This window comes from Exophiala spinifera (genome assembly GCF_000836115.1).
Source record: "Exophiala spinifera strain CBS 89968 unplaced genomic scaffold supercont1.2, whole genome shotgun sequence".
NCBI lineage: Eukaryota > Fungi > Ascomycota > Eurotiomycetes > Chaetothyriales > Herpotrichiellaceae > Exophiala > Exophiala spinifera.
The window spans coordinates 3,581,437-3,605,152 of NW_015622514.1; the positions used below are offsets into that span (position 1 = coordinate 3,581,437).

General features: G+C 53.3%; 4 protein-coding genes across 4 annotated transcripts; 2 read left to right on the plus strand and 2 right to left on the minus strand.

Annotated features, from left to right (window-relative positions):
- Positions 1 to 2,744: 2,744 nt before the first annotated feature.
- Positions 2,745 to 4,379, minus strand: PV08_03601 (uncharacterized protein; the record flags this gene model as incomplete). Its single annotated transcript, XM_016377953.1, has 4 exons — positions 2,745 to 2,936; positions 2,995 to 3,286; positions 3,360 to 4,235; positions 4,339 to 4,379. The coding sequence occupies 4 exons, from the start codon at positions 4,377 to 4,379 to the stop codon at positions 2,745 to 2,747; spliced, it is 1,401 nt and encodes a 466-aa protein (XP_016239523.1).
- Positions 4,380 to 13,363: 8,984 nt separating this feature from the next.
- Positions 13,364 to 16,029, plus strand: PV08_03602 (uncharacterized protein; the record flags this gene model as incomplete). Its single annotated transcript, XM_016377954.1, has 2 exons — positions 13,364 to 13,559; positions 13,625 to 16,029. 2 exons carry the CDS (start codon positions 13,364 to 13,366, stop codon positions 16,027 to 16,029), a joined length of 2,601 nt encoding a protein of 866 aa, XP_016239524.1.
- An 896-nt stretch (positions 16,030 to 16,925) lies between these two features.
- Positions 16,926 to 20,876, plus strand: PV08_03603 (uncharacterized protein; the record flags this gene model as incomplete). Its single annotated transcript, XM_016377955.1, has 1 exon — positions 16,926 to 20,876. The coding sequence occupies one exon, from the start codon at positions 16,926 to 16,928 to the stop codon at positions 20,874 to 20,876; it is 3,951 nt and encodes a 1,316-aa protein (XP_016239525.1).
- Positions 20,877 to 21,314: 438 nt separating this feature from the next.
- On the minus strand, positions 21,315 to 23,456 carry PV08_03604 (uncharacterized protein; the record flags this gene model as incomplete). Its single annotated transcript, XM_016377956.1, has 1 exon — positions 21,315 to 23,456. The coding sequence occupies one exon, from the start codon at positions 23,454 to 23,456 to the stop codon at positions 21,315 to 21,317; it is 2,142 nt and encodes a 713-aa protein (XP_016239526.1).
- Positions 23,457 to 23,716: the final 260 nt, after the last annotated feature.

Consider the following 23,716-nt stretch of genomic DNA (forward strand, 5'->3'; position numbering starts at 1 on the left):
ACCATCTCATACGACGTTGGATGCAAGCATCCTTTCCAACACCCCCCCTTCCCAACCCCGGGAACGGTTACCTGCAGTTTGCACATGTGCACGCACATCCCTCGACGAACCCGGTTTCAGGCTTGGTGGCCCGGGCCTTCCCTGGCCTCCGTTCCCTCCGTGTGGCTCACTGCACTGGCTTTCTTTGCAGATTATTTAACTAGTTTGAATAAACCTAAATCAGACCCCCCCTGCCAAAGTGTCAGTGCAAGCCCCTCCCCCCTGCACGCCTCGCAACCCCAAGCCAGGATTGTGCCTGAAATCCTTGTCGCAATTGTCACGCTGTGTAACCCGTACTAACCACGCCACCCCGGCGCAGAGCCCAAAGGATCGAGGACCGGGTAACTTCGAGCGGAGGAAGCGCCCGGGACGTACTTGTACGTACAGTAGGGGTCTTGGGAACGTGACGCGAATACGAGGCGTTCGTGGGGGTGCAAAACAAGGGGAGGGGGGTTGAGAAGAGAAAGAAAAGACTTGTTCAGCGAAACCGTTTGACGTCCGTGAGCACTGAGCACTGAGCAGGAGGTCCCAGACGCAACGGCGTTTTTTTTTTGCGGAAATTAGCGTACAAAGCTGTGACGATCGATCTAACTTACATTTGTGTGTCGCACGAGAAGGAAACCGGGGCCGCCGCACGGATGGAGTCGGGGGTGTCCGAGTATACTGTAACTACTGTAGTTGTTACAACATCACTCGCCCACGACGGGGAGATTGCCAACCTTATTTTTACTCGTGGACACCGATCAAAAAGGACCTTTCGACTCCGTTCTGTACTCCGTGGTCGCATCTACGAGTACCTGATTTATTAACAGGACGAGGCTGCAATTTTTGCCTGCCCAACCCATGGCCCCCCCCCCCCCCCCCCCCCCCCCCCCCCCCCCCCCCCCCCCCCCCTGGGAACGCACTCCGTCCTGCGGTCCTGCCAGATAACTCTGTGTACCTTGTACGTACAGGCCCCCCCAGAGGCAACCTACCTATTGAAACGTCCAATTTGTCTTCTTTTGGTCACTGGTCGATTGCCGCCACACAACCAACCACTGCCGCCGCGCCTCGCCCGCCACCTCCAAACCAGCCTTGGCCCACTACTTGTAATAAAACTACAGGGTCTGTGTTGTGACTCCGGAGAGAATCACTTCTGAACAATTGGACTCTACCTTGGGCCTCCTCGTCACCTAACCCTCCCTACCTACTGTAACCAGTTCCCTTACCCCTCTCCCTCGGGGGCCTTTTTCACCCAGACCGAACCGCTGAATGTACTCCTTGTGATGACGGACGCGCAAAAACGCCATTCTGGTGGGCCATCTACGATCCATCCCTTGCGACGACCCCTTGCAAGATCCATCGGAAGACGGAGCTCCGTACAGGGTCTGGGTAACCCCCAAGGTCCCCATTGTAGGTAGTAACATACTCCGTAGGTACAGTACTGTAGGTATTCTGTGTCTCGAGGTATGCAGGGTCTTGGACAAAATTTGGTATCTCGTGATATTTGGTCGAGAGCGCCGGCCTGAAAATGCAGCCACAACTGCATCGTCGATGCCCACCGTTGTCTAACTTCCCTGATCCTAGACCCGCCGCATCTCGGGTGTGCAGCGTGGTCGTGTCCTTTTTGAACCGATACGTGCGCTGCGTCACTCAAACCATCCCGTGCATCGTACTGTACAGCGTCTGCGAGCGACACGGTTTTCGTCACACCTCGTCACCCCGCTCATGCACAGGGCTTTCACGAAGGATTGGATGGTTCGCATAGACCACGAATGAGAAAGGCCGGTGAACTAATCATTATTGAATGCTTTTCAATCTGCACGAGGACAAGAAGACAATTACCGCCATGCCCGGTTCTGTTTGCCGTTTGTTCACCCAGTCTCAATTCGAGAGAGTCTTTCCCCACCCAGAGCCAAAGCAGATATCCTCGCTAATGTGTAATGTGCAATTGGGATCAAATGAGCTGTACACAACCACGCAAGCGCAAGTACAAGCACAAGGAAGCAATAAAGGCGGTAAAATGACAAAACCAAGCAATTTCAATTTCCCGCTGTCGTCCGTAGAAATCCCGTTTCAGTCAATAATCGTTCGTCGATCGTTTTCATTCCGTCCTGTCCTGTGACTTCCAGACCATTTTGAGTTCGTCATTCCAGCCATCGATCCGTTAGGTCATATTAATCGTCAAATGTATAAGAGAAGCAACCCTGGCAGACACGAATAAGAAACCAATCGCTATGTGTAGCACCCCTAGAATAAAGCCCCAAGCTCCAGTCTGCTATGCGTGTCCGAAAAATCAGTGTCGTAGAAGAAGACAAGAAATAAAGCACTCGACTCTTGCTAGCCGAGTTCGAGTCAGGATCGAAGAGAAGATCACCGATGCGTCGGGAGTCGTATCTGTTCGCAGACCCCAAGCGAGGATAGTGGGTTGGGGGGGATAAGAAAGCATCCGTTTATTCGGATGACAAGGGGACAAAATAAACTCGAATGAGCTTTTGCATGTGCTCGAGCCTAAAGGCTGCGGCAAGGCCGAAGAGAAAACCTCCCTCCATTCTTTTGTCCCTCCATTGCGTTCTGACTTTTGTGCCACCGTTTTGTCGTATTTAATGAATGTTCCGCTTTTTGAACGAAGGAATAAGAAGTGCGTTGAAAGAAGAAACGGTAAAGGCTGCGCTCCAAGAAGTGCTTCAAATTCTGGGAGGTGTCTTGCAGAAGAAAGACAGTAATTAAGCGGAGAGGGCTTGATGATGTTTCAGGTCGTAATCGGCATTGATTTTCATATCGTCATCGGAGAGTAGTGGCTTCTCGAGTAGCTTCTCATGTATCGGAATGTAGTGGGAAGCAGGCCGTGGTCTCTTTTGCTTGATCATTCTCGCGGAATCGCTGGCGTCAGCATTGGCCCGACTGCCCCATGTAGTCTGAGAAAGTGTTAGAAAGTGTCGTGCAGATAGGCGAGGACGACGGATGCAAACTCACCTCAGAAAGAGTGGCACAAGCATAAATCTTGATCAGTCCATGAAACCAACCGAACAAGACAGAGACAGGCCACAGGAGGATGTCAACAGGATAGCGGATGAAGTGTGTGATCAGCTTGACGAATTTGGAGAAGACCATCCAGGCCAGGAAGGCATAGTAGGCAATAGACGCGTGGTTGGGGCTCCATGTAGAAGTTCCCGAGACCAAAAGGTACCAGAGAAAGGCATCGCCTAGGAGTGCAGGTGGCATCAAGGTGGTGACTTGGACAGCATATGTGCTGTAGGGTTGTTTTCTAAATGAGGCAGTGATTGTCAGCGCCAAGGCCAGGGGTAAAAGGGACAGCTCAAAGCCAACACAAAACTCACTTCCAAATGTACCCCTCGGTAAACATACTAGTAATATTGCTCCGCCAGTTGCTGCGTGCCCATCTCAGACATTGCTTCAGGAATTTCGGGTTATCCTCGAGAGTGGTCAAGACCTCGCATCCAGGGTGATATTGCATGTAAACCCCGTGGCCATGGGAAACCATCCAGCGAGAAAGGAAGTTATCGTCATCGGCGTTGAGTTGGTATTGTCCGAAGAACCAGTACCATTTTTCATTGGTGAAGTTGTCGGTGAAGTTGACATCCTGGAGAATGCTGGCACGGTAGGCACAAGTACGCCCTGAAATGCATGGCAATCCTCCATCCATGTGAACGGTGGCAGCGCAGTCAAAATTGCGACGTTCCAGGTACAAGGCACCCAAAAAGCCATAGATGCGTTGAGACAGGGTGGGGTTCTCAGCACGTCTCAGTCGCTGGCAGGTGACCACCGCACCATACTTTTTGTCCTCAAAGGGAGCCAACATCCACAGCAGGAGCTGAGACGGCCACGTCACGTCGTCATCGGCAAAGACAATGATCTCGGTGGTGACTTCAGGAATGGCCCTGGCCATTTGGCGTCTCTTGTTCGCCTGTTTGACCGCCATACAACGAATTCTGCCGTGAAGGGCCGCAGGCATCTTAGACACTGTCTTTTCGGCCTTGTGCAGATTCTCGTCAATGGTCACCAGGATGAGTTCTTTCGGCTGGGTCCTCAAGATCGACTCAATGGTCCTCTCCAGCTCTCCCCCCTCGCCATCCAAAGTAGGCAAGATGACGGTGACATCGTCGGAGGAGAGGGTAGGATTGTCTGGAATGGGTATGGGCTTGAAAGTCCAGAACAGCCATAGATTGACCACGAGCCGGAGATAACGCCAGATGCTGGTCTTGGTCAGTCACGGACGACAAGGTAAGAAGGCGATGGAGCAACTGAGGGACTTCCAGCGGGTATATGTGCCAGGGAGCCCGGGAGGTGTCCACTTACAAATAGGCTATGAAGAGACGAAAATACGAACTCGCCTCCATGGTAGCAGGTGCACCAGTGACTCTCAGTCAATGAGGTCTCTGGTGGATGTGCGGACAATAACGACTGTAAGAGTGGGCAAGCCACTCGAGGGAACTCGAAAAACAAGGACAAAAAAGGACGAGGAGGATGGAGGTTTCTGAGATGGACATGGAGGAGGATGAAGTACTGGAAGAAAGAGTGACGACGAGGCGTGGAGATGTGAAGGTACAAGTACTAGTGCTTCGACGTTGCGAGTGAGAAAAATATGGGGGAGGTGGAGGCCACGTCGAGGATGGTAAGGTGGAAGTGACGCCGATGAGCAACGCACCGCAAGAGAGATTGAACCTGCAGCAGCTGCTCAGTGCGTCGCCTCGATAGTCTTCAGTAGTTCAACGGCGTGCATGAGGGTTGATTCGGCTTCACACCCCCAGAACGAGAAGCGTAGCTTGTGATGCGAGCGTCAACAGATTATATTAGTCGCATGTCCAGTGTACTCGGAGCCAACAGGGGGCTTGATTGGACGATGCGCCGACACTGGGAGGCGCATATCTGACCTCGCTTTGAGACTGGCCACTTTCGTTTCTCACGATTCTCACGAACACAGGCAAACAAAACGATTACCCCTCCATGCATGAACCACCGAGGGGCCGTGGTGACCGGGGTGTCGGTGGCTCCAGGCATGGGTCCAGGTGGGCCCGAGGCCACTAGGTCCCTACAGAACTTTAGGCGCGGCCAGGGTGCGAGGGCGACCTACTCCAGGGCTGTTGGCTGTATGGGGTATCGTTCTGACGCCTGGACTGGAGCGCTCCATGCCCGCCCACTTTTTGATGTGCTCGGTGACTGCTGCATGGCATTCGGCATGGCCATGGCAGGCGCATGCGTGTTTCCTGACGATGTATTTCATCAGCAGCAGGATGACCAGACTCTGCTGAGGCGCAATGATAGGGCGAGGCTCTAGGGACGCCTGCATGCCTAACTAGCATTGCAGAAGTACGTTGCTGTATCTGGTCTTCACCGTGTGCCGATAGCCGCCGCATCTGCCACCCAGGGCTCGTGCTCGTAAGTTAGCTACAGCCTACAGGTGTCGACCTACGAACAAACCACCACCACCATCATTTCACAAGATCTTCGCTCCAGGCTTAGTTACTCTCATTTCTTGAACTTTAATGACCCGCGTCATTTTTCTCGTCGCGTGCAGAACACACCATTCTTGATTGTGTGGCCTTCGAACCATCTCGATCAGACCATCAGTCCGTCTCGGTCATGACACCTGCAGCCGCTGCATCGCCTCCCTTGATTTAACCGCAGCGCTACCAGGCTCCAACAGGCACGCATAGACGAGCTACCTCAGTGCGCAGATTACAGCATGTTGAGCGCGGCTGCATTCCTCCTCCGCCATCATACTCCCTGCCTCCTGCAGCGTCCTAGTCCTGGTGGAGTGTTCAGACTCCGACACCAATCCTCGGTGCCGGACCATTCTTCCAATCCGGCGACGCAGCGACCAGAGGGTGAAGAATGAAGATTGAAGATTGAAGACCGAGGATGTGCACACCCATACATCCAACCACAAGTACAGTAGGTTCGACGAAGAGCGCAAGCAAGATGCCTGGCACTGAGTGGTGGGTTTCTAGGCGGCCCTTTTAGCGACTGGTGGCTGGTCATGCAGCCGCTGACAGGTCCTCTCAGGACCACACTTTTGCAGGCCTGTGGCTACACCATGTCCGGCACACACGTACTCATATCACACATGCTAAACTCAGTCGCCGATTGTCGCAGCTGCAATCCGCTCACGCTCACGCTCACGCTCACGCTCAGGTGCATCGTGTAATCAACATGCACTGGACGCCTTCTCACACAGCCACCCAAGGTACTTCTGAGGAAGCTCGGTTGGAGCCTCTAGCAGGACTGCCGGGAAGACGAGGAGGATGATCATAATCCGCAACACGAGCACTCCCCAACAACAATGAATTTGTGTACGGAGGCACGAGGAGTTGCTGCTCACTCGCCGTCGTCTCCATTTTGTCTGCCGCGTTCACGAGAATCAGGCTTCTCCACCATCATTCCCTCATTCGCCGCTGGCTTTGCATCGACCACTTCGTGCAAATCCAACCCGTCAAACTTGCCTCAGGGCGGCAGTTGCTAACCTCAAAGTGTTGAAAGCTGAACAGCGCGCCGAGCATGCTCCATCAGCGAACTGCAAAACCACCTCTCCAATAATCCACTACTCTACAGTAGTCAGTGCGTCAAGAGATCAACAACTCTCTTGTTTTAAGACCATTCTCGCCCGTCGCCCCACACTGCTCGCCAATTCTCGTCGATGGTGCTCCTCCCTCCACACGAGAGGGCTCTACCCTCGGTCTCATAGGTCCACCAATCTGCGAGCCACGACGCTCTGCTCTCGATCCCAGATTGAATTTCACGAAACTGCACCATGTCCCAATCCGTCAAGGGGACGATTGCTGGAGGCTGCAAGACTCGCACAGCTTTATAATGGGGTAGTTATGATCATGAGTGATAATATCGAACCCCTCGAGGTCATCCGGCCTCGAACATCATTACCAAAGCGTCGGCAGATCGTCTGAGAGAACGTCTTCGAGCTTGGCGAACGTTCATCTCGAACTCAATCATGAAAGACGTCTATGGTCGTCCCGTACCTTCGAGCCTGGCTTTTACGAGCACCCTTGCCCCTCGCCCACGTCCCTCGCCTTCGCTCGTATTGTAGCGATCAGCTGCACCTGTCCAGCAGGGGTCCGGCCCAGAACGGAACTGTGCATGGGCGCCAGGTCTGTGCTTCTGACGATCCACCAGCCCCAGATGGCGCAATGCGTTTGTACAAGGACGACTCAGCACGGAATCACCCGCAGGACGTGCTCCGATCACAACAGATAGCTTGGAAATCTAACCCGCTCTTGTCCGGCCGTCGCCTCTGGCTGCAGCCGCACAATAGGCATGCTCCCTCTCTAGCCGTTCGAGGGCGATTTTTACGCCTTATAGTTCCTCGGTCTACACCCGAGGATTCAGCGCAGGCGAGTGTGTGCGCTCTGGAGACATGTGCTCAAGTCCAAGCGAGCCGTCTTTGGAACATGAATACTCCAACATGAAGAGATCAGCAACAAACTGGAGACGGATATTGAAACAAGGGGCAAGCGACGTCACCTGCTGATCACTTCCCCTGTGGCCATGTGGCGCTGAGTACTGGCAGATCAGCGCAACACAGTACCAGCCAAGTGACCTTTTGTCCAGGCATCGACGGCTTGTTTTGGCTTATTTTACTGAAAGGAATGCTGCCGACTCGGCTGTGGTAACGAGAATGAAGCCCGGTGGCCGAAGAAAAGCTGTCTGAACGCCACTATCGCGCCGAAGCTCAACACTCGGGAAACCTTTGACGAGGCGGCGAGATACGGGAAGCTGACGAGGCCGGATAATAATTTCTGGCGTTAACCCACCACAGCGAGCCCTTCCTCACCTCCGTGACCAAAACATCACAGGGCATCGATCCTGATAGACTCCAGCTTGAATGCGGCTCACTGGAGTCTGAGTCTAGAGTCAGACCACTGGGGCAAGGAAAGATGACTTGAACTGACACATTCTCCATGACCTGAAAAATTTGGTCTCATTCAGGACAGGGTATGCTGATTGTTTTTCAAATGTTCGCGACACGCACGAGCACTCGCCCACGAATGGTGGGCACCGACCTGGTTTATCCAGGGTGGTGTGCTGCCTACATGGAGTGGCCATGCATCGTGCATGGTGGCGTTCAACCCTCGCTCTGTCTAGTGCCATCCACCCCCACACCTTGCTGTAAGCGACCATCTTGGGCGTATTGATTTCTTTCCCTGTGCATCAACTGTGCATCTGACGACGAGTCCGGCTTATTTTGTCGTGCATCGTGTTCAACTAGGCTTTTACGCCCTTCGTATCCGCTCGAGATCCGGCTGACCAACGTCAAGTCCGCATCACTTGCTACCATGATTGCTGAAGAGTCCCAGAGAGTGCAAATCTCGGTCAACTCGATTATTTTGGTCCAGCATGAACGTTTGTAGGCGTCGGGAGAGTAAAGATAGGTACATTTGAGGTACATGAGAAGCAATCATATCCCGAAGGAAGCCCGTCGGCGCTGATAAAAGATCAACGATCTGCTGATTACACGCTACTCTCGACGGTTGAATTTTCCAGTACTAGTCGCGGAGCAAAATGTCCATTTATGGCCTACTTCAGAGGATCAGCTTACCGTGAAAGCATAAGCGTTGTCACAGTTCTGTTTTCGCTGCCCGTACATGCATCTGTGCGGCAACAAAACAGTTCTCTCATGCGCATACTCGAGGCAGTAATTCCAACCACCGCGAGAATGACAGCATATGCGGTAGAGTTGTATCTCCCCCGGCACTGAGACGTTGTACTTTCGAAGGTCAGTGGTCGCAACCGCTTGTGCGTGTCGAGTGGACTGAAAGGGAAAATACCCGGAGAGCAATCGATTTGTCACCAATCATCTATAGCAGGATCTCTTCTTCCTTCTCTCTGCTTCCTCCAGAGAAAGCAGCTAAGGCATCGGGGGAGGGAAAGTCTTATTGGTACAAAGAAGATGAACTAGTACTGCCAATTGAGTGCCGACAACATCCAGTCCTGGTGTCTGTCATGTCGATGAAATAGCACATATCAACGCGACACACGACTCTACCAAAACAGTCATGTCGTTGAGGGAGCGCGAATGAAGATGGAGATATCTCATGCTGCCCGGAAGCCAGGGCTTCACTTCCGCCCGTAGCTCCAGACACCCTAAACAAGTCGCAGCGCGGGGGTGGCCCACGGTGCCTGGACGATCTGTCATGTCCAGCGCCCAAAGCCCAGCTGCTTCTGTGAGGCCCCAATCGTCGCGCGGCCCAGGCTAGTAGGCCTAGATGATGGAGGATGGAGGATGAGTACGCAGCCATCGTGGTGAATCTGTTTCGACGGCCTCAACGCATCTCACATCTCTGGCCATTCTTGGCAATGACGTCAATTCTCTGGTGCAATTTTGACGACACCAGCGTCGATTGATTTCTGAGCGCATTTCCACCACCGTCTACGAGTGCCTGGGCAACTCTCTTCCTGGTGACTTCGTGGTACCTCGCTGTACCTCGCCGCGGGTGATCTACAATCCGGTGTTCATGCACGTTGTCCGAAGGTTCATGCATGTCAACAGCGAGCTTCACCGCCAGTTGGGCCCCTGTCCATCCTTTTCTCGGGGCTTGACGCAATGCAGGCGGTGAAGAGAAACCCGGAAATGCAAAGCTAGTGAGGCTGCAAACCCTACGATGCTTTTCAGCCCATCAAAACCTCGCATCCCACGGCCCGAAGCGAGATCTGACTTGTCTCAACCACACTCGATCGACTATAGGATCTTATGATGCAAGCATCGTAGGCCCTTCTAGTTTCTGCCAAACCCGCCCAAACTCTGATCAGACCTCGACACGAAAGGTTCTGGTCCCTGATTCTCATCGGCAGCAGGACGCGCAAGGTAAAATTAACAAGTTCGCAGCGATTCACCTCGTATTGCTTTGAGTTGTACACCTCACCAAGCAAGCCTCGGCCTCGTTTCCGCGCTCCTATCCACCGGCATTTTCACGCTGCCCACAACGTTCTGAAATTCACACATTACGTGACTAAGCATGGCCACGGGTATTGTACGAGCAAGATAGCCCTTGTCACAACACGACCCCGTGGCTAAACCCCCACGACACTGGTCATGTGCCACGGTATCCGAAAACGCAGACCTGGCGCCAGATTCAAGCGAGGCTCAATTTGTTCTTGCATCATGCTGTGTGACGTTGCACACAGATCCGAAGGTGCACCCAGAATTGACCGAATGGCGAGAACTTGTCGTGGCTTATATGGCCCCGGGGGCTTGCTTGATGAATTTCTTGCATGGTTAGACCCTCCAGGATGCTCGAGCAAGGGTCTTCCGAGTGGCTGGCTCTTTTGCCACCGCCTGCCTCGTTTTCAAGGGTTGAATTTTTCCGAGATGCAATTCGTGGAAGTTTTCTCCTAGTGACTGGACCACACCAGTCTTCCTCCAAGACATAGGAACAGACGAGCTCCCTTGCCCTAGTTCGTAGCGAGGAACGGAGGACGCAGCTGGGGGCGGTTCACCTTGCAGAGCTCTCTAGTGAGAAACTCACGGATCCCATTCAAAGCGCGATTTTGATTCTCTCTCCGAAAATTCCTCGTGTTCATCAAGCAGACATGGGTCCAGGTCTGATCCGGACGACTGCAGATCGCTAATGACTGCCTACAGAACTGACTAGCATCTAGTTCACAAGCCGTTCCTCTTCACAACTCACGACACCAGCCGCATAGCGGTGCAGAGGAAGGTTTCCACTCGCTGGCTGTCCGACTTATCACTGCTCTGAGGATTACGCGGCACAGCACCCTGTCCTGGCTCTGTGGCTTGAGTGCAATGCGGTGGGGTGATTTTAAAGCGCAGCGGCCCCTAATACCACCTGAAAGGTTAAAATGTGAGTTACAATCCTGACCCGTTGCAACCCAAGATGCTCAACATGCCGCCAGAAGATATCTTTGCTGATATGCGACATAAGGATGTGTTGTTCTATGGACCCAATGAGGGTTAAAGACCTCTAGGGAGCCATTTCCCGATTGTTGGACGCCTTCTGCAAACTTATCAAGCCGTCTTCGACTCAAAAAACGTTACCTGGTGGTGCCAGGCAGAACCTTGCGTCCATTTTGCAGACGTTTAAAGATCCGCTCTACACTCGGAATATACGGAGTGTTCCTTCTACTTGTCCTTTGCCCTGTAGATCATTCAACGACCCTGGATTTGATGTTCGCTTGCCAGCTATGCCTAGGGAGGATGAAAGGATCGATCTGAGCTTCCGGGGCGAAGTCTACATCAGAGTGGGATACTGGCGAAAGCAAGAAATGACACTTAGCCTCAACTGAAGACTCGCAGGCCATGGGAGAAGGTTTACAACCAATGTCATCTTCACCGTATCGACATTATCGGATCCTTGAGACCGTGTCGTGAGCCTGTAGCATAAGGCACGGCCTGGGCAGACTTGGCCGGAAATACGATGTATTGATCGTGATAGACAACGGCTACGGCATACTTCAATGGCCTTCCGAGAAGGGCACACAGTTCCGGCCTATAGACACAGCCACGCTCCCGAGTATCGTGGATGTAAATCGAGAGCTTGATGGTGGACCCGTGGATCTCTTCGACAAAGCTGTTAGCAACGGAAGCTTCAGCAAGAACACGGCACCAGGTTGACGCACAGGATGGGCGAAAGGACTGAAACCCTGTCACATGGTATTTCACAGACAGAGTCAAGTCGGTTTAGCGGCGCACCTTTACATCTAGTTGCGTCCTTCATCTGCAAGGTGGTGCTATCGACAAGAACGTTACAAAACTACGCCCTTGAAGAACTCTAGGCGGGACATGCGTTCGCCATCATTTTTGTTATTGCGGTCAGGAACACACTAGCTCCCATTAGGATTGATCACACTGCCGCCTGACATCGACATTGCACGTGGATACTTCATCTGGCTAACCGTGCCCAAACAGTTGGACTTGTCCAAGCTTCTCAATTTGCCCTGGCTGAAGAGAATGTGATCATTTGGGCCAGCGAGGAATGCAGGGTGGAGGGCGACGATCAAAAGAAGGAAATGGGCTGGAAGCAAATTTTCGCCTAGGTTACGCGTGTGAGCAGAGGCTGTGAGGTGGTTGCGACGAGTGACGCGGCGGGAGACGGCCAGGTCAAATGAACAATCATCGTGACGGTTGCAGGCAGCGTGACATTGCTCTATAATCTGTCTCTTGTAAATGTGTCCCGACACATCAGCCAGCTGGGCCAGACCTAGCCGGCGATGTGTTGGACCAGATCCTGATCTTGCCATCTGATTGTAACCTTGTGAAATGAGGTGTCGCTGCTGGGCCGCGATGCCCGTAGAATGACGGCCGGCGTCTGTTTGCTGTCAAACACCAGGAGTTTCGGGGTGTTTCATCGCGTCCCGGGGCGAGCCAATCGGCTGGGTGGGAGACGCCAATGTTCATCAACTTGGTCAAGATGCCAGCTTCGTCCGCCTCTTTTCGCTTCTGTTCTCCTTCCGTACTTCGGCCATGCTCTGTGGCGCAGGAATTGACGAGTGGACAACGGAGCTTGATTGTGAATTAAGGAGCCATTATGGTCCCTATATCAGTCGAATCAGCACCACCACCGCCAGCCTGGACTCGGTGGCGGCCAGCGCAGGCGACGAGAAACGGAGAACCAAGGAGCCAGGATCGACAGCGAGTACTCGGAGACGTTGACCAGCCTCTCTTTGTTCTCTCTCGATGCAACAGGCCACGGTGGGTGTGGAAGTGGAAACGCAGGGCAGCTTGAAATTGGCACCGACAGCAGAGGAAGAAATGCCGTGCAATGAATGGATGCGAGCAGCACGACGTTGGCAACTCACCGCCTGCACCCTCATTTATACTGCAGTCTGCTCGTCGTCGAGTCTGTGCTATACACTTGCCTTGGGATTCTTTCTCTCCTTTCTCTGTCCTCGTGCACATCGCTCGTTCTGTTCTGTTCATCCATCCACGCGGTCACCATTCCACTCGTTTGCCTCTGTCCTGCTGGCACAACACCTGCTCACCGCCCTGGCACGTGCTCTGTCGCACCTGCCATCGCGACTGATTGATCTTCTGACTGCAGGCGGTCACTCGTCACTGCCTGTTCTCTTCAATACCTGCCCATTGTTGTTGTTATTGTCTGTTTCGCAAGGCAGTCGCGTTCTTTGGAAAGAAAACCTCACTTCAGGGCCGTCGACTTGGAGACCTCGATCCGCAATATACCACCTTTCGCCTCAGTCATCGGACCACCGTCGCCGTCACCGTCACAGACTGTTCTCCGGGTGCTGGTCGCCCTAACTTTTAAAGCTCCTTCAGTTTACTGTTGCAATCGTACTCTCGCTTCTCCTGGAAAGCTTTTCAACAGCTGCCGTGAAGCGACTTGATCCGGCGATCAAGATGCTGTACCTCTACCTCTTCTTTCTTCTCCCGTGGATTGCCATGGGAATGCCGCGACCTCAGGAACAATCCTTGGAGCCACGGCAGCAAGCTTCTTCTTACTGGCTGGCGCAGATCCAACGACAGGGCACTGTCGCGTTTGGTTCTGATTCAGCCTACAAAATCTTTCGGAATGTTAAGGATTATGGAGCAGTTGGTATGTCACACTGCCTCCTCTCTCTCTCTCTCTCTCATCTCTGTCCTGAGATTAATGGCTGTTAGGTGACGGCGTGACGGATGATACCACAGCAATCAACAATGCTATTGCCGATGGTGCTCGATGTGGTCTCGGCTGCGACAGTTCAACCACGCTCCCTGCGATTGTCTACTTCCCTCCAGGCAAATATGCAGTCTCGGCACCGATCGTCCAGTACTACTACACACAATTCGTGGGTGATGCGGTGAACGTTCCAACCATCATCGCCACTGCCAACTTCGAAGGCCTAGCTGTTCTCGATACTGACCCCTACATTCCTGGAGGCAATGGAGCGCAGTGGTATACCAACCAAAACAACTTCTACCGGCAGATCCGCAATTTTGTCATAGACATCACGCAAATGCCAGAAGACAAGGGTGCTGGGATCCACTGGCAAGTTGCGCAGGCCACCAGCCTTCAGAACATTGTCTTCAATATGGCCCCAAAGAGCCCGGCCAACAAGCAGCAAGGGATATTCATGGACAATGGATCTGGAGGCTTCATGAGCGACCTCGTCTTCAATGGCGGGAACTACGGCGCCTTCCTCGGCAATCAGCAGTTTACCTCTCGCAACATGACATTCAACAATTGCAATACGGCAGTCTTCATGAACTGGAACTGGCTCTGGACATTCAAGTCTCTTAGCATCAACAACTGCGATGTCGGAATCGACATGTCCACTTTATCAAACGGTGTCAATCAAACTGTCGGCTCCGTAGTTGTATTGGACAGTGTCATGTCAAACACTCCAATTGGAATCAAGACATCTTATAACGTGACAAGCCAGCCCATCAGTGCAGGCACTCTGGCATTGCAGAATGTAGATTTCAGCACCGTGCAAAAAGCAATTGTTGGTGCGAATGGCGCTGACCAGATTCTTGCTGGAGGAAGCGTCGTCGGATCATGGGGTCAAGGCGACTATTACCACCCTGCCTCGGGTAATCAGCCTGTCAAACGAAAGCCTCAAGCTGCAGCAAGCACTACTTCTTCGGACTGTAGCGCGACCACAACGACGACGACAGTGACCCTCTCTCCGACCGCTAATGTCCCCATGTTGACCACCACAGTGACGGTGTCGCCTCTACCAGTCTCTGATGCCAGCGCTGCTCCTATTGCGGCGTCAAATGCAACTATTCTAGGCAACTCTACTTCGACCAATTCCGTGGCCACTGCTACGTCGAGATCCTGTGCGGCCTCTCCAGTCGCACTTCAATCCTCGCGAGTGCAACAAGGACTCACCAATCCCACGCTGCCTGCGGCCCTCATGAATGGCAACGCGGTATTTGAACGGTCGAAACCGCAATATGAGAACATACCCGCTTCGTCATTCATCAGTGTCAAGTCAAAAGGAGCGAAGGGCGATGGTTCTACCGATGATACTACCGCACTGCAGCAGATCTTGAACAGCGCGACTGAAGACCAAATCGTCTACTTTGACCATGGGGCCTACGTGGTGACGGATACTCTCAAGATTCCCAAGAACATCAAGATCACCGGTGAGATCTGGCCGCTGATCATGGCCCGAGGCTCGGCATTCATGGATGTCAATCACCCCAAGCCAGTTCTCCAGGTTGGATCCCCAGGCGATACAGGATCCGTGGAGATTTCCGATCTCATTTTCGAGACCATGGGAGCCCTGCCAGGCGCGATCATGATGGAGTGGAACGTTGCTGAGACGTCTCAAGGATCTTGCGGCATGTGGGATGCGCACTTCAGAATTGGTGGGACTGCAGGCACTCAACTGCAACAAGACACTTGCCAGGCCAACGTGACCGGGTCATTCCAATTCAAGCCGGAATGTGCCGGCTCGTTTCTCATGATGCATATCACCCAGCAAGCCACTGCATATCTCGAGAATGTCTGGTTCTGGGTTGCTGATCATGAGCTCGACATCTCCACACATAACCAGACGGATATCTTCAATGGCCGCGGCCTGCTGGTGGAAAGTCAAGGTCCAACATGGCTGTATGGCACTTCCTCCGAGCACAGCCAACTATACAATTATCAGCTTGCGAATGCTCAGAATGTCTTCATGGGAGCTATCCAGACGGAGACGGCATATATGCAGGCTAGTCCCAATGCCCTCGAGGGAGGATTCACTCCGAATGCGGCCTTTTCGGATCCCACGTTTGCCGATTGCACCACCGAGTCGTGTAAGAAGACCTGGGGTCTTCGCATCGTGGACTCGACTGACGTGTACATGTACGGAGGAGGCCTCTACAGCTTTTTTGACAATTACATCCAAACATGCCTTGACACGGAGTCGTGCCAGGAGAACATGGTCGACATCCAGTGTTCGACCAATGTCAACTTGTATGGCTTGACCACCAAGGCATCAACCAACATGATCAATGTCGATGGCACTCCAGAGGTCTTCGAGCACGATCACACCAACTTGTTTGGACAGACATTGTTGCTCTTCCAGCAATGAGTGCCAGACATTTGAGGTGCCGAGATCTGTGTCTCAGGGGGAGAAATATTTGAGTATGAGAGTTCATCTTGGTCAACTATTTTGGGACTATGCAGGATTAGTGCTCAGACGATGAGCCGTTACATGGTCTCCAGTTTTATGATGGATGCAACTCGACTGTGTCAAAGTCGAGGATACAATGTACATTGCATGATAGCCACGCCTACGATGGCAAGGGGGTTGCTTACTACAATAGCTTAATCTTGTAATTTTTGGTTGAATAGACCAACAAAGAAAATTCAAAACTGTCAACCAGATTGAGGAAACGATTTCTTCAAGTTCCGAATTTCAGAGGCTGCGGCTCGCGCCACGCCACTGGACGATGAATCCCTGTTCCCTGTTTCTGGATATCGTTACATCGCAACGCCTCGTACCGAGTATCGTAAGTATCTTTCGTACCTAAGCGAAAGCTGGGGACCCGATGGATTGAGTATGAGGATTATCGTGTACACGCGGGGGGCGAAAAAGCGTCGCAGCGAGTAACATTGCTCATCAGGGCAGAACAGAACACCGAGACAGCTGCCTGAGGTGAATAATAGCACGGTTTGAATTGGTGGAATACTAGTTAGTAGGCATTTGTTTTTACTGAGTTGCCTGGAAGTCTGTTACTCGTAGGTAGTCGACACTGGCTCCTCCGCATCCACCTAAAGTAACTTCATCTCCAAAAACAATTGAAGTGTCCGCCGAAGTACGACCCTGGTACTTCACTGACTGACACATCTGCAGCGATGAATCTTTCTCGACAAATATGCAGGTCGAAGTCCTCTCTTCCCTCGCCTCCCATTTGAGATCCCTGCTAAGAATCTCCCACAACCTTGAACCGAGCTCAATGAACATCGTGGGCGCAGCACCCAGCCATGACTTTGAGACGCTCGGAGCGAATACACTTTAGCAACGAGGATACGCTTTCTGCCTCGTCGTCATCGCGATCATTGTCAGAGCAGCTACAAGATGGCTGGAACCTGTACCATCCGCCCTCCAGAGGGCTTCCTCAACGCACGATCCCCTCCAACGTTGTCGACTTCTCCGTCAAACACTTGTTCGCGACGGATTATGGACCGAAAACTTTGGCACAATTTCTGCGGGAAGAGATAGACAAGTTGAGGCAGTCTGCCACCATATACACTGGCAAGGGCAAAGGCAAGATGGTTGAAACGCCCCACCTCGCCGATGCCGCGCAACCAGGTGTTCATCACCGCCCCGGCTATAACCACACTCCTGGCGACAGCAGGAATGACGGGCCCCCGAAAAACATGACGCACCATTTGCAATCTTCTGTCGAGGGTGCATTTGCAGACGAGCAGTCCATACACCGGGCGCCGTCTGCACACATTCCGGGTCTAAACGCATCACCTTCCATAGCAAGCGCCTCCCTCCTCCAGAGTCAACAACCTCATCCTATGGAGAGCACTGCCCCAAGGAGTCTGTTAGTGAATGCAGCCTTGCGACGGTCTGAACGTCTATCGAACAAGGCCCAAAACAAGGACCGAGGTAAGATGGAGAATGCCTCACCTTACTCCGATGCCAATGCCAAGAGCAATCGAGAAGACGGTACCAAATCTCCCCGTGACTCTGAAAATCCATTCCTTCAGTCTGTTAAAGGTCCGGGTGTCTCTGCTGGTCGGGACAACGTCTCTGACCCATACCATTCTGCGACGTCGTTTGAGACCGTTACCGATTCAGACAGGAGAAGCCACTTCGAAGAACATACGAAAACTCGACGGCATCTTGTCAGAGACGTACCTAGTCAGCTACCTATTCAAAAGCACAATGTGCCAGATCATTTGCGCACCAGACTTCGTCCAAGGCAGACTTTCTGCGAGGGCCCTGTCGAATCTTCGCCGAACGATGCAAATGTAGATGGTTTACCATCCAATACCGAGCATGTTGCTAGTCCAGACCACAACTCGCCGCCCACCTTTAGGATCCCCAGCAAGATCCCACGGCGACCTAATTGCAACCAGCATCCGCAAAACTATCTACCGAGACACACTTCACTCTCCGAACCCCGCCTTGAGAATACACAACCCGGCAGAGATGAAGCACAAATAGTGGTCATTGATGTGTCAAAATTCGTTGATCGCTTTTTTTGGAACATGAGCGGTTCTGACGAGGCATGCTCTGCGCAAGGAGATGTTGGTCAAGCCTTGATAGGGACATTAATACCCCCATCCTCTGTGCCATCCCGTTTCAACTACACAGGCATAGTGCCACCACGGCTGACGGCCGAAGTGAAGAGAAACTTCCTTGAAAGCGCGCAGCGAATCACGGGATCACTCAAGTTGCAACAACTTCTTGTGGCATACGACCTTGATTTGTTTCTCCAAGGGTACGAAGGAGCAAGACCGATAAACCCTTCCGACGTTCTGGCCCTGATATCCGACTCTGACTCCGTTTCTTTCTCATACGGTAGTGAAGATGGACTCAAGCCGAAGTCTGGTGTGATGCAGCAACACCGAAGCCTCGATGACTTTGACGAAGATCGATGGATGGACATCGCCCAGCATCTTTCTCCGCAGGATATAAGAAATCTACGTCTTGTCAGTCGAGCACTGGCCCAACGTTTGGGGCCGATTCTCTTTCGCAATGTTGTGGTGAATTTCGGCAAAAGATTCTTTGACATTGATGACACTGGATGGGAGAGCAGATGTGGGCACCCTCCTTCGAATTCCGTGCTGAAGAAACACGGAGATAACATCAACCAGTTTGGGATAGCATTCGAGTACGACCTGGATGGCCTCGCCAACGCGTCGGAGAAAGTCATAGAAAAGGAACAAGACGCGTGGTTCGGACGCTTTACGTGGCCGACAGAGAACTATCCACGTTATCCCTCCCTTCAAGCACAAGAGGACCTCGTAGATCACAATCGACCCTTGCTCAGAGAAGCCTTGAAGCACGTAACTAAAGCTTCTGAATTGGGACTTTGCATTGACAGTGGGCATGGATGGCTAGAAGGGCCCGACATATCTGATCTTGCTTTATTCCAGCGCCGGACAAAGAACGGCAGCGCGATCTTTGGCGACACATTCAAGACCGAGGACATGTGGACCACCCTGGGACGCAATCAATATTTCCACTGGGCTCAGCAGAATACCATCGATGAGACTACCAAATGGCTGAATAGAGAAGCGTGCGACGACGCCGGAAATTCACCTCACCGAGCGAGTACCTCTACCACGGACGAGATCGATTTCGTGAATCATGTTGGAACTACTAGTATTGAGAGTTTCCGAGAGAAGCGTAAACCGGCAAATGATTTTGAGGATGCGCACATTGGGGTTTTCTCTAGCACTCGACGGATTCGCCCGGGCTTCGACTCTCACAGTGCAAGCGTGCTTGGTGCACATCCGAGCCAGTGGCCGCTGATATTTGGTGGTTACAATCTCGCTGCAGAGCTGGGAGGCGTCAATGAGCGGCTACCCACAAAAATTGCACACCCTTATTGCTCCCCTTTGCTTCCAGGTTCGCTGACAGAAGCACAGGCTCAGTGGTTGATGGAGACTGCTTGGGCTCAGCGGGCCTTTTTGTCTGCCTATACCACGGCCGTCATCACTAACAAGCAGAACTTCACCAACATCCACACTCTCAGAATCAGTAAATTATCCTCAGGTCTTTTGCCATCGATGGAGCAGCAGGAATTCTGGAGGTCTCTCCCGGGACTGAAGAATTTAAAGATCCTAGTCAGTCCAGACTGGCGGCAGGATTATCTCATCGGCGACCGTGCCTTTGCCACGAATATGCTGATATCTCCTGCAAAGGCTGCCGAGAGGTTCACCCGGTTCTTGAGACTCCACGTCACCAAGCTGGAGACTCTGTTGAGTCTGACGGTTGGTTACGCCGGAGGCGGAGAAGATGCGGTTGGCATGTTTGCCCGTAACCAACATGTTTTGTTCGCTCCAATCGTGGAAGATCCTAGAGACTGGCTTCACCGTCCTGCCCGACCTCCATGGGTGACCAGGTTCGATCACGTTCGCGAGCTCAAATTCAAAAATTGCTGGTTTACCCCTTGGATGTTGCGAGCATTCATGGAAAAGAGTAAGGACACCAGTCTTCACACCCTCAACCTCGACTCTGTCAGTATGACGGCCATCCACGATTCGAGCATCGACAATCGAATATTGGCTCAGGGCATCGGGTCGCGTTGTGCGTGGCCTCGATCTTCGTGGCTCAATGAAACGCTCTCAGCCAGTACTGCTTGGTGTCAGGTCCTTGATGACATCACTCCAGGAGTTACATTGCTTGAGCGCAAGTACGATGCCGGTATGATCGACGAGATTCAACATCCACGACCCAAAAGGGCATTCCGCGGCCACGTGCGGAAACTGATTCTCAAGAGCTGTGGTTATGTCAAAATATCACTACCGAAGACTGGCATCTCGGGGTACAGCCAGAACGCGCTTCTTGCGCATTCTCATGTTCCTATGGACCAGGGTCTTTTCAAGCGTATGCAACAATATGTCAAGGTCCCATCCTCCTCAACCGCAGGGGCAGGTGAAGATGCAGAGACCCACAATGGCCCGGCCGGAGTTCTTCGAGCCAAGCGAGGTGATGATCTTTCTCGCCGGCATATCATGCTGAGTACCATCGCGCCCAACGGCGAGCCGTATCCTTGGTTAGGCACATTGACGCAGTGTGTCCATCCGGTTGAGAAACGAGTCCTGGAGGAAGCCTGGGGCATGACCTTTGGTTGGCAAGATGATTTGGCGCGTTTCGGTGCTGTGGAAGATGGATTCTTCGAAGGTGGCACGGGCCGATTCAGCGGTGTTATCGAAAGGGATCCCAGTGAAGAAGAAACGATATCAGATTAGATGTGCAACTGACGACCGATGATATTGAGATTTGTTAGCTAGGTATGGATTGGCACGCGGGTTGTACTGAGTCTGCAGTGCCTGATGTGAGTTTGTGTTGGAAGAAAACGGGGATGGCAGCAATGGCTATATCTCCTTTTGCATTTTGCATTCTGTTTTTTTTTGTTTCTTTTTTTTTCACGTTTTATGAGGATCAACTGATTACTCATTGAGTGTGTTTAGAATCACCGTCATCTCCCGGCCGGGGGGTGTTATGCCATTGACCTAGGAACGCGAGAGAGACTCAGAAGAAGGCAGATCTCAAAAGTATTGTTACACTATTATTGACTGTTGTAACTTCAAAAGAGACAAGACAACAGGAACCCGTGAGAGGCCGCCGAAAACAGGACTTTCTATTCACGATGGGAGTGAGATGTCTGATATCTTGATTTTCGTCTTCTACACACCCACCGCCTGGGGTGGTCCCGCCAACACGTCCAAACACGTCAGGATCATCCTCCCGACCTGCCAGTGTCTTCTGGATCCAAAAGCCTTCCGCGCCCAGGCCATGGCCGCCTCGGCGTCGCCGTCGGCCACGCCCACGACCTGCATCGCGCCCACGGAGGCTCCGCACACCAGGCGCCAGGCGATCAGAAACGCCTTGTAGGCGTACAGGAGGACCCACGGCGGTTCCGAGCCGGGGGCCGGCGCTGCGTCGTCGACCTGGCGCAGGAACCAGTCGACGTGCGGCCGGATGGATCTGGCCGTGTCGGTCTCGACCAGGAACTCGCACGGCGGCGCGAGGTGGGTGGACTCCTGCAGCAACGCGTCCACGCTCCCTCCCACGATGCCGCCGGTGTGGGCGGGAGACCACGTCTGCAGCTCGATCATGGCCATCTGCCATGTCGCCTCGCACAGGACGGCCGACGAACCCCTCGACCTCCCCGCGTCCACCCGGAGGCGGACGAGGGGGCGGAGGGCCTCCAGCGACGACCTCAGAGGCTCCAACCTCTCGATGCTGAGCCGCCCGGTCATGGTCAGCCAGCCGGAAATCTCGCGGACGCTGGAAATCATGAACTGGGCGATGTTGACGGCCCCGTACGCGTCAAAGTCCGGAATCGAGTCGACGTCCGGGTGGTCATCGGAGAGAAAGCGTCGGACGGCGTCCCCGTACTGCATGGGTGGTGGCTCGCCGGCGTGGCCCCCTGCGAGCAACCTCCGGTGCGCCCACTGCTCTGCCGAGGCGGCCGTCCAGCAATCCTCCGGACAAGGCAGATCGTGTTTGATTTCCAGGTGCGAGAGCGACCGCGGGATCGAGAGGAACTGGTACCACAGCGCGTCCATCTGGTGGAGGGCAAACAAGGTCCGCTTGTGAGACTCGGCCGTGACGAACTCTCGCCACAGAGACCCCAGATCTTCACCCGCCGCGGCAGGGCTCGGGACCGTTTGCATCAGACCCCCCGAACGCGCGAGGAATATCATCTTGGAATGCATCCGCAGGCCATGTGCCGAGTCTCCGCCACAGAGGTACATCATGGCACACACCTGAAGCAGCAGATACGCCTGGATCATGGCCAGGCTGTTTGACCAGTCAGCTGTCGTGCCTTCTTCGTTTGAGTCAAGGAGCACACGTGCGTGGTGGAAGCAGCGCGCAGAGAGTCTCGCCCCCGAGCCGAGTGCGCCACCGCAATCCGGGTCCTCGTCATATTGATACGCCAGACTAAGCATGCCGAGAATCAAGTAGTCAGCGGCGCGACCGGCGTCGAATGTCGGTCGATGCAGAAATGGGAAAAAGTTGGAGACGTGTGCAAAGTAGTGGTGTACGCCTCGCGCGATCTGCTCCGGCGAGGGAAACCAGTCTTTCCGATGGCCTTGCCGATCTTCTGACGGAGAAACGCTCTTCCTGTGAGGAATGAAACTGTGATGGATTTGACTTGGACTGACCGTGGAAGGAGGTGGTGGCGACGAGCTCGTGTGCTGAGCACCAGTGTGACAAGAGAGCTTGGGAGCCGAGGATCCCAACTGCAGACCTCGTTCCCCGTCAGCCGCGTGGAAGACTGGTCGATTGATGTGTGTCGATCCTGCTGAAATTCCTGCCGAGCCTGAGTCGGTCGAAGAATTGTCGCCTCCATCGCTTATAGGGCTGGCACTTGCGAGGTTCGTGCCGTCTTCGCCGTACTGGTGCGCACCGTGGTGCACTGGACCTTGCTCGTCCTGCGGTCGGGGGTTCCAAGAAGGGTAGTCCATCAGAAGCGAGCCGTAAGGGCTCGACTGTGTCCGGGTCAAGTCGTACTGGCGGTCTGACGGGGACACAGACAGTGTCTGCTGTCTGGGCCAAGATCCCTGTTCCTCCGGCTCGTGGCCGAGTGTCGACGTGTCCTGCCGAAGTCTCTTTGTGGGCCGGGAGTCTTCCCCTTCTAGATGGACCTTCTTCATATGGCGGCGGCGAAGATCGGCCCGCGAGAACGTAGTGGTACAATAGTCACACCTGTGCGAGGGAGCCTCCTTTGAGCGCGAATGCAGCGCAGCGTGCCGCTTGAGGTTCTCATTGCGCGTGAAGCGGCGGTGACAAACATGGCACTCAAAGGGTTGATAACTCATGCTGACGGCACCGACAATAGCGCTCTGTCTAGAAGGCTCTCTGCCTGCGGGATACAACAGTGTCTGGCCCAGTAAGAGAAGAGCCGATTCGAGACTTGTCCTGCGGAGGTCATGCACTTCAGACTACCTTCTGGGCTGGCTCTCGGTCCGAACAACACGAAGCAGATCCCCTTGATATCTCTTCAGATGCCCTAGTGATCACATACACGTCAGATCCGTATCGCTGGATGTCGATGTCGTAGAATCATGAAAGGAAGCCA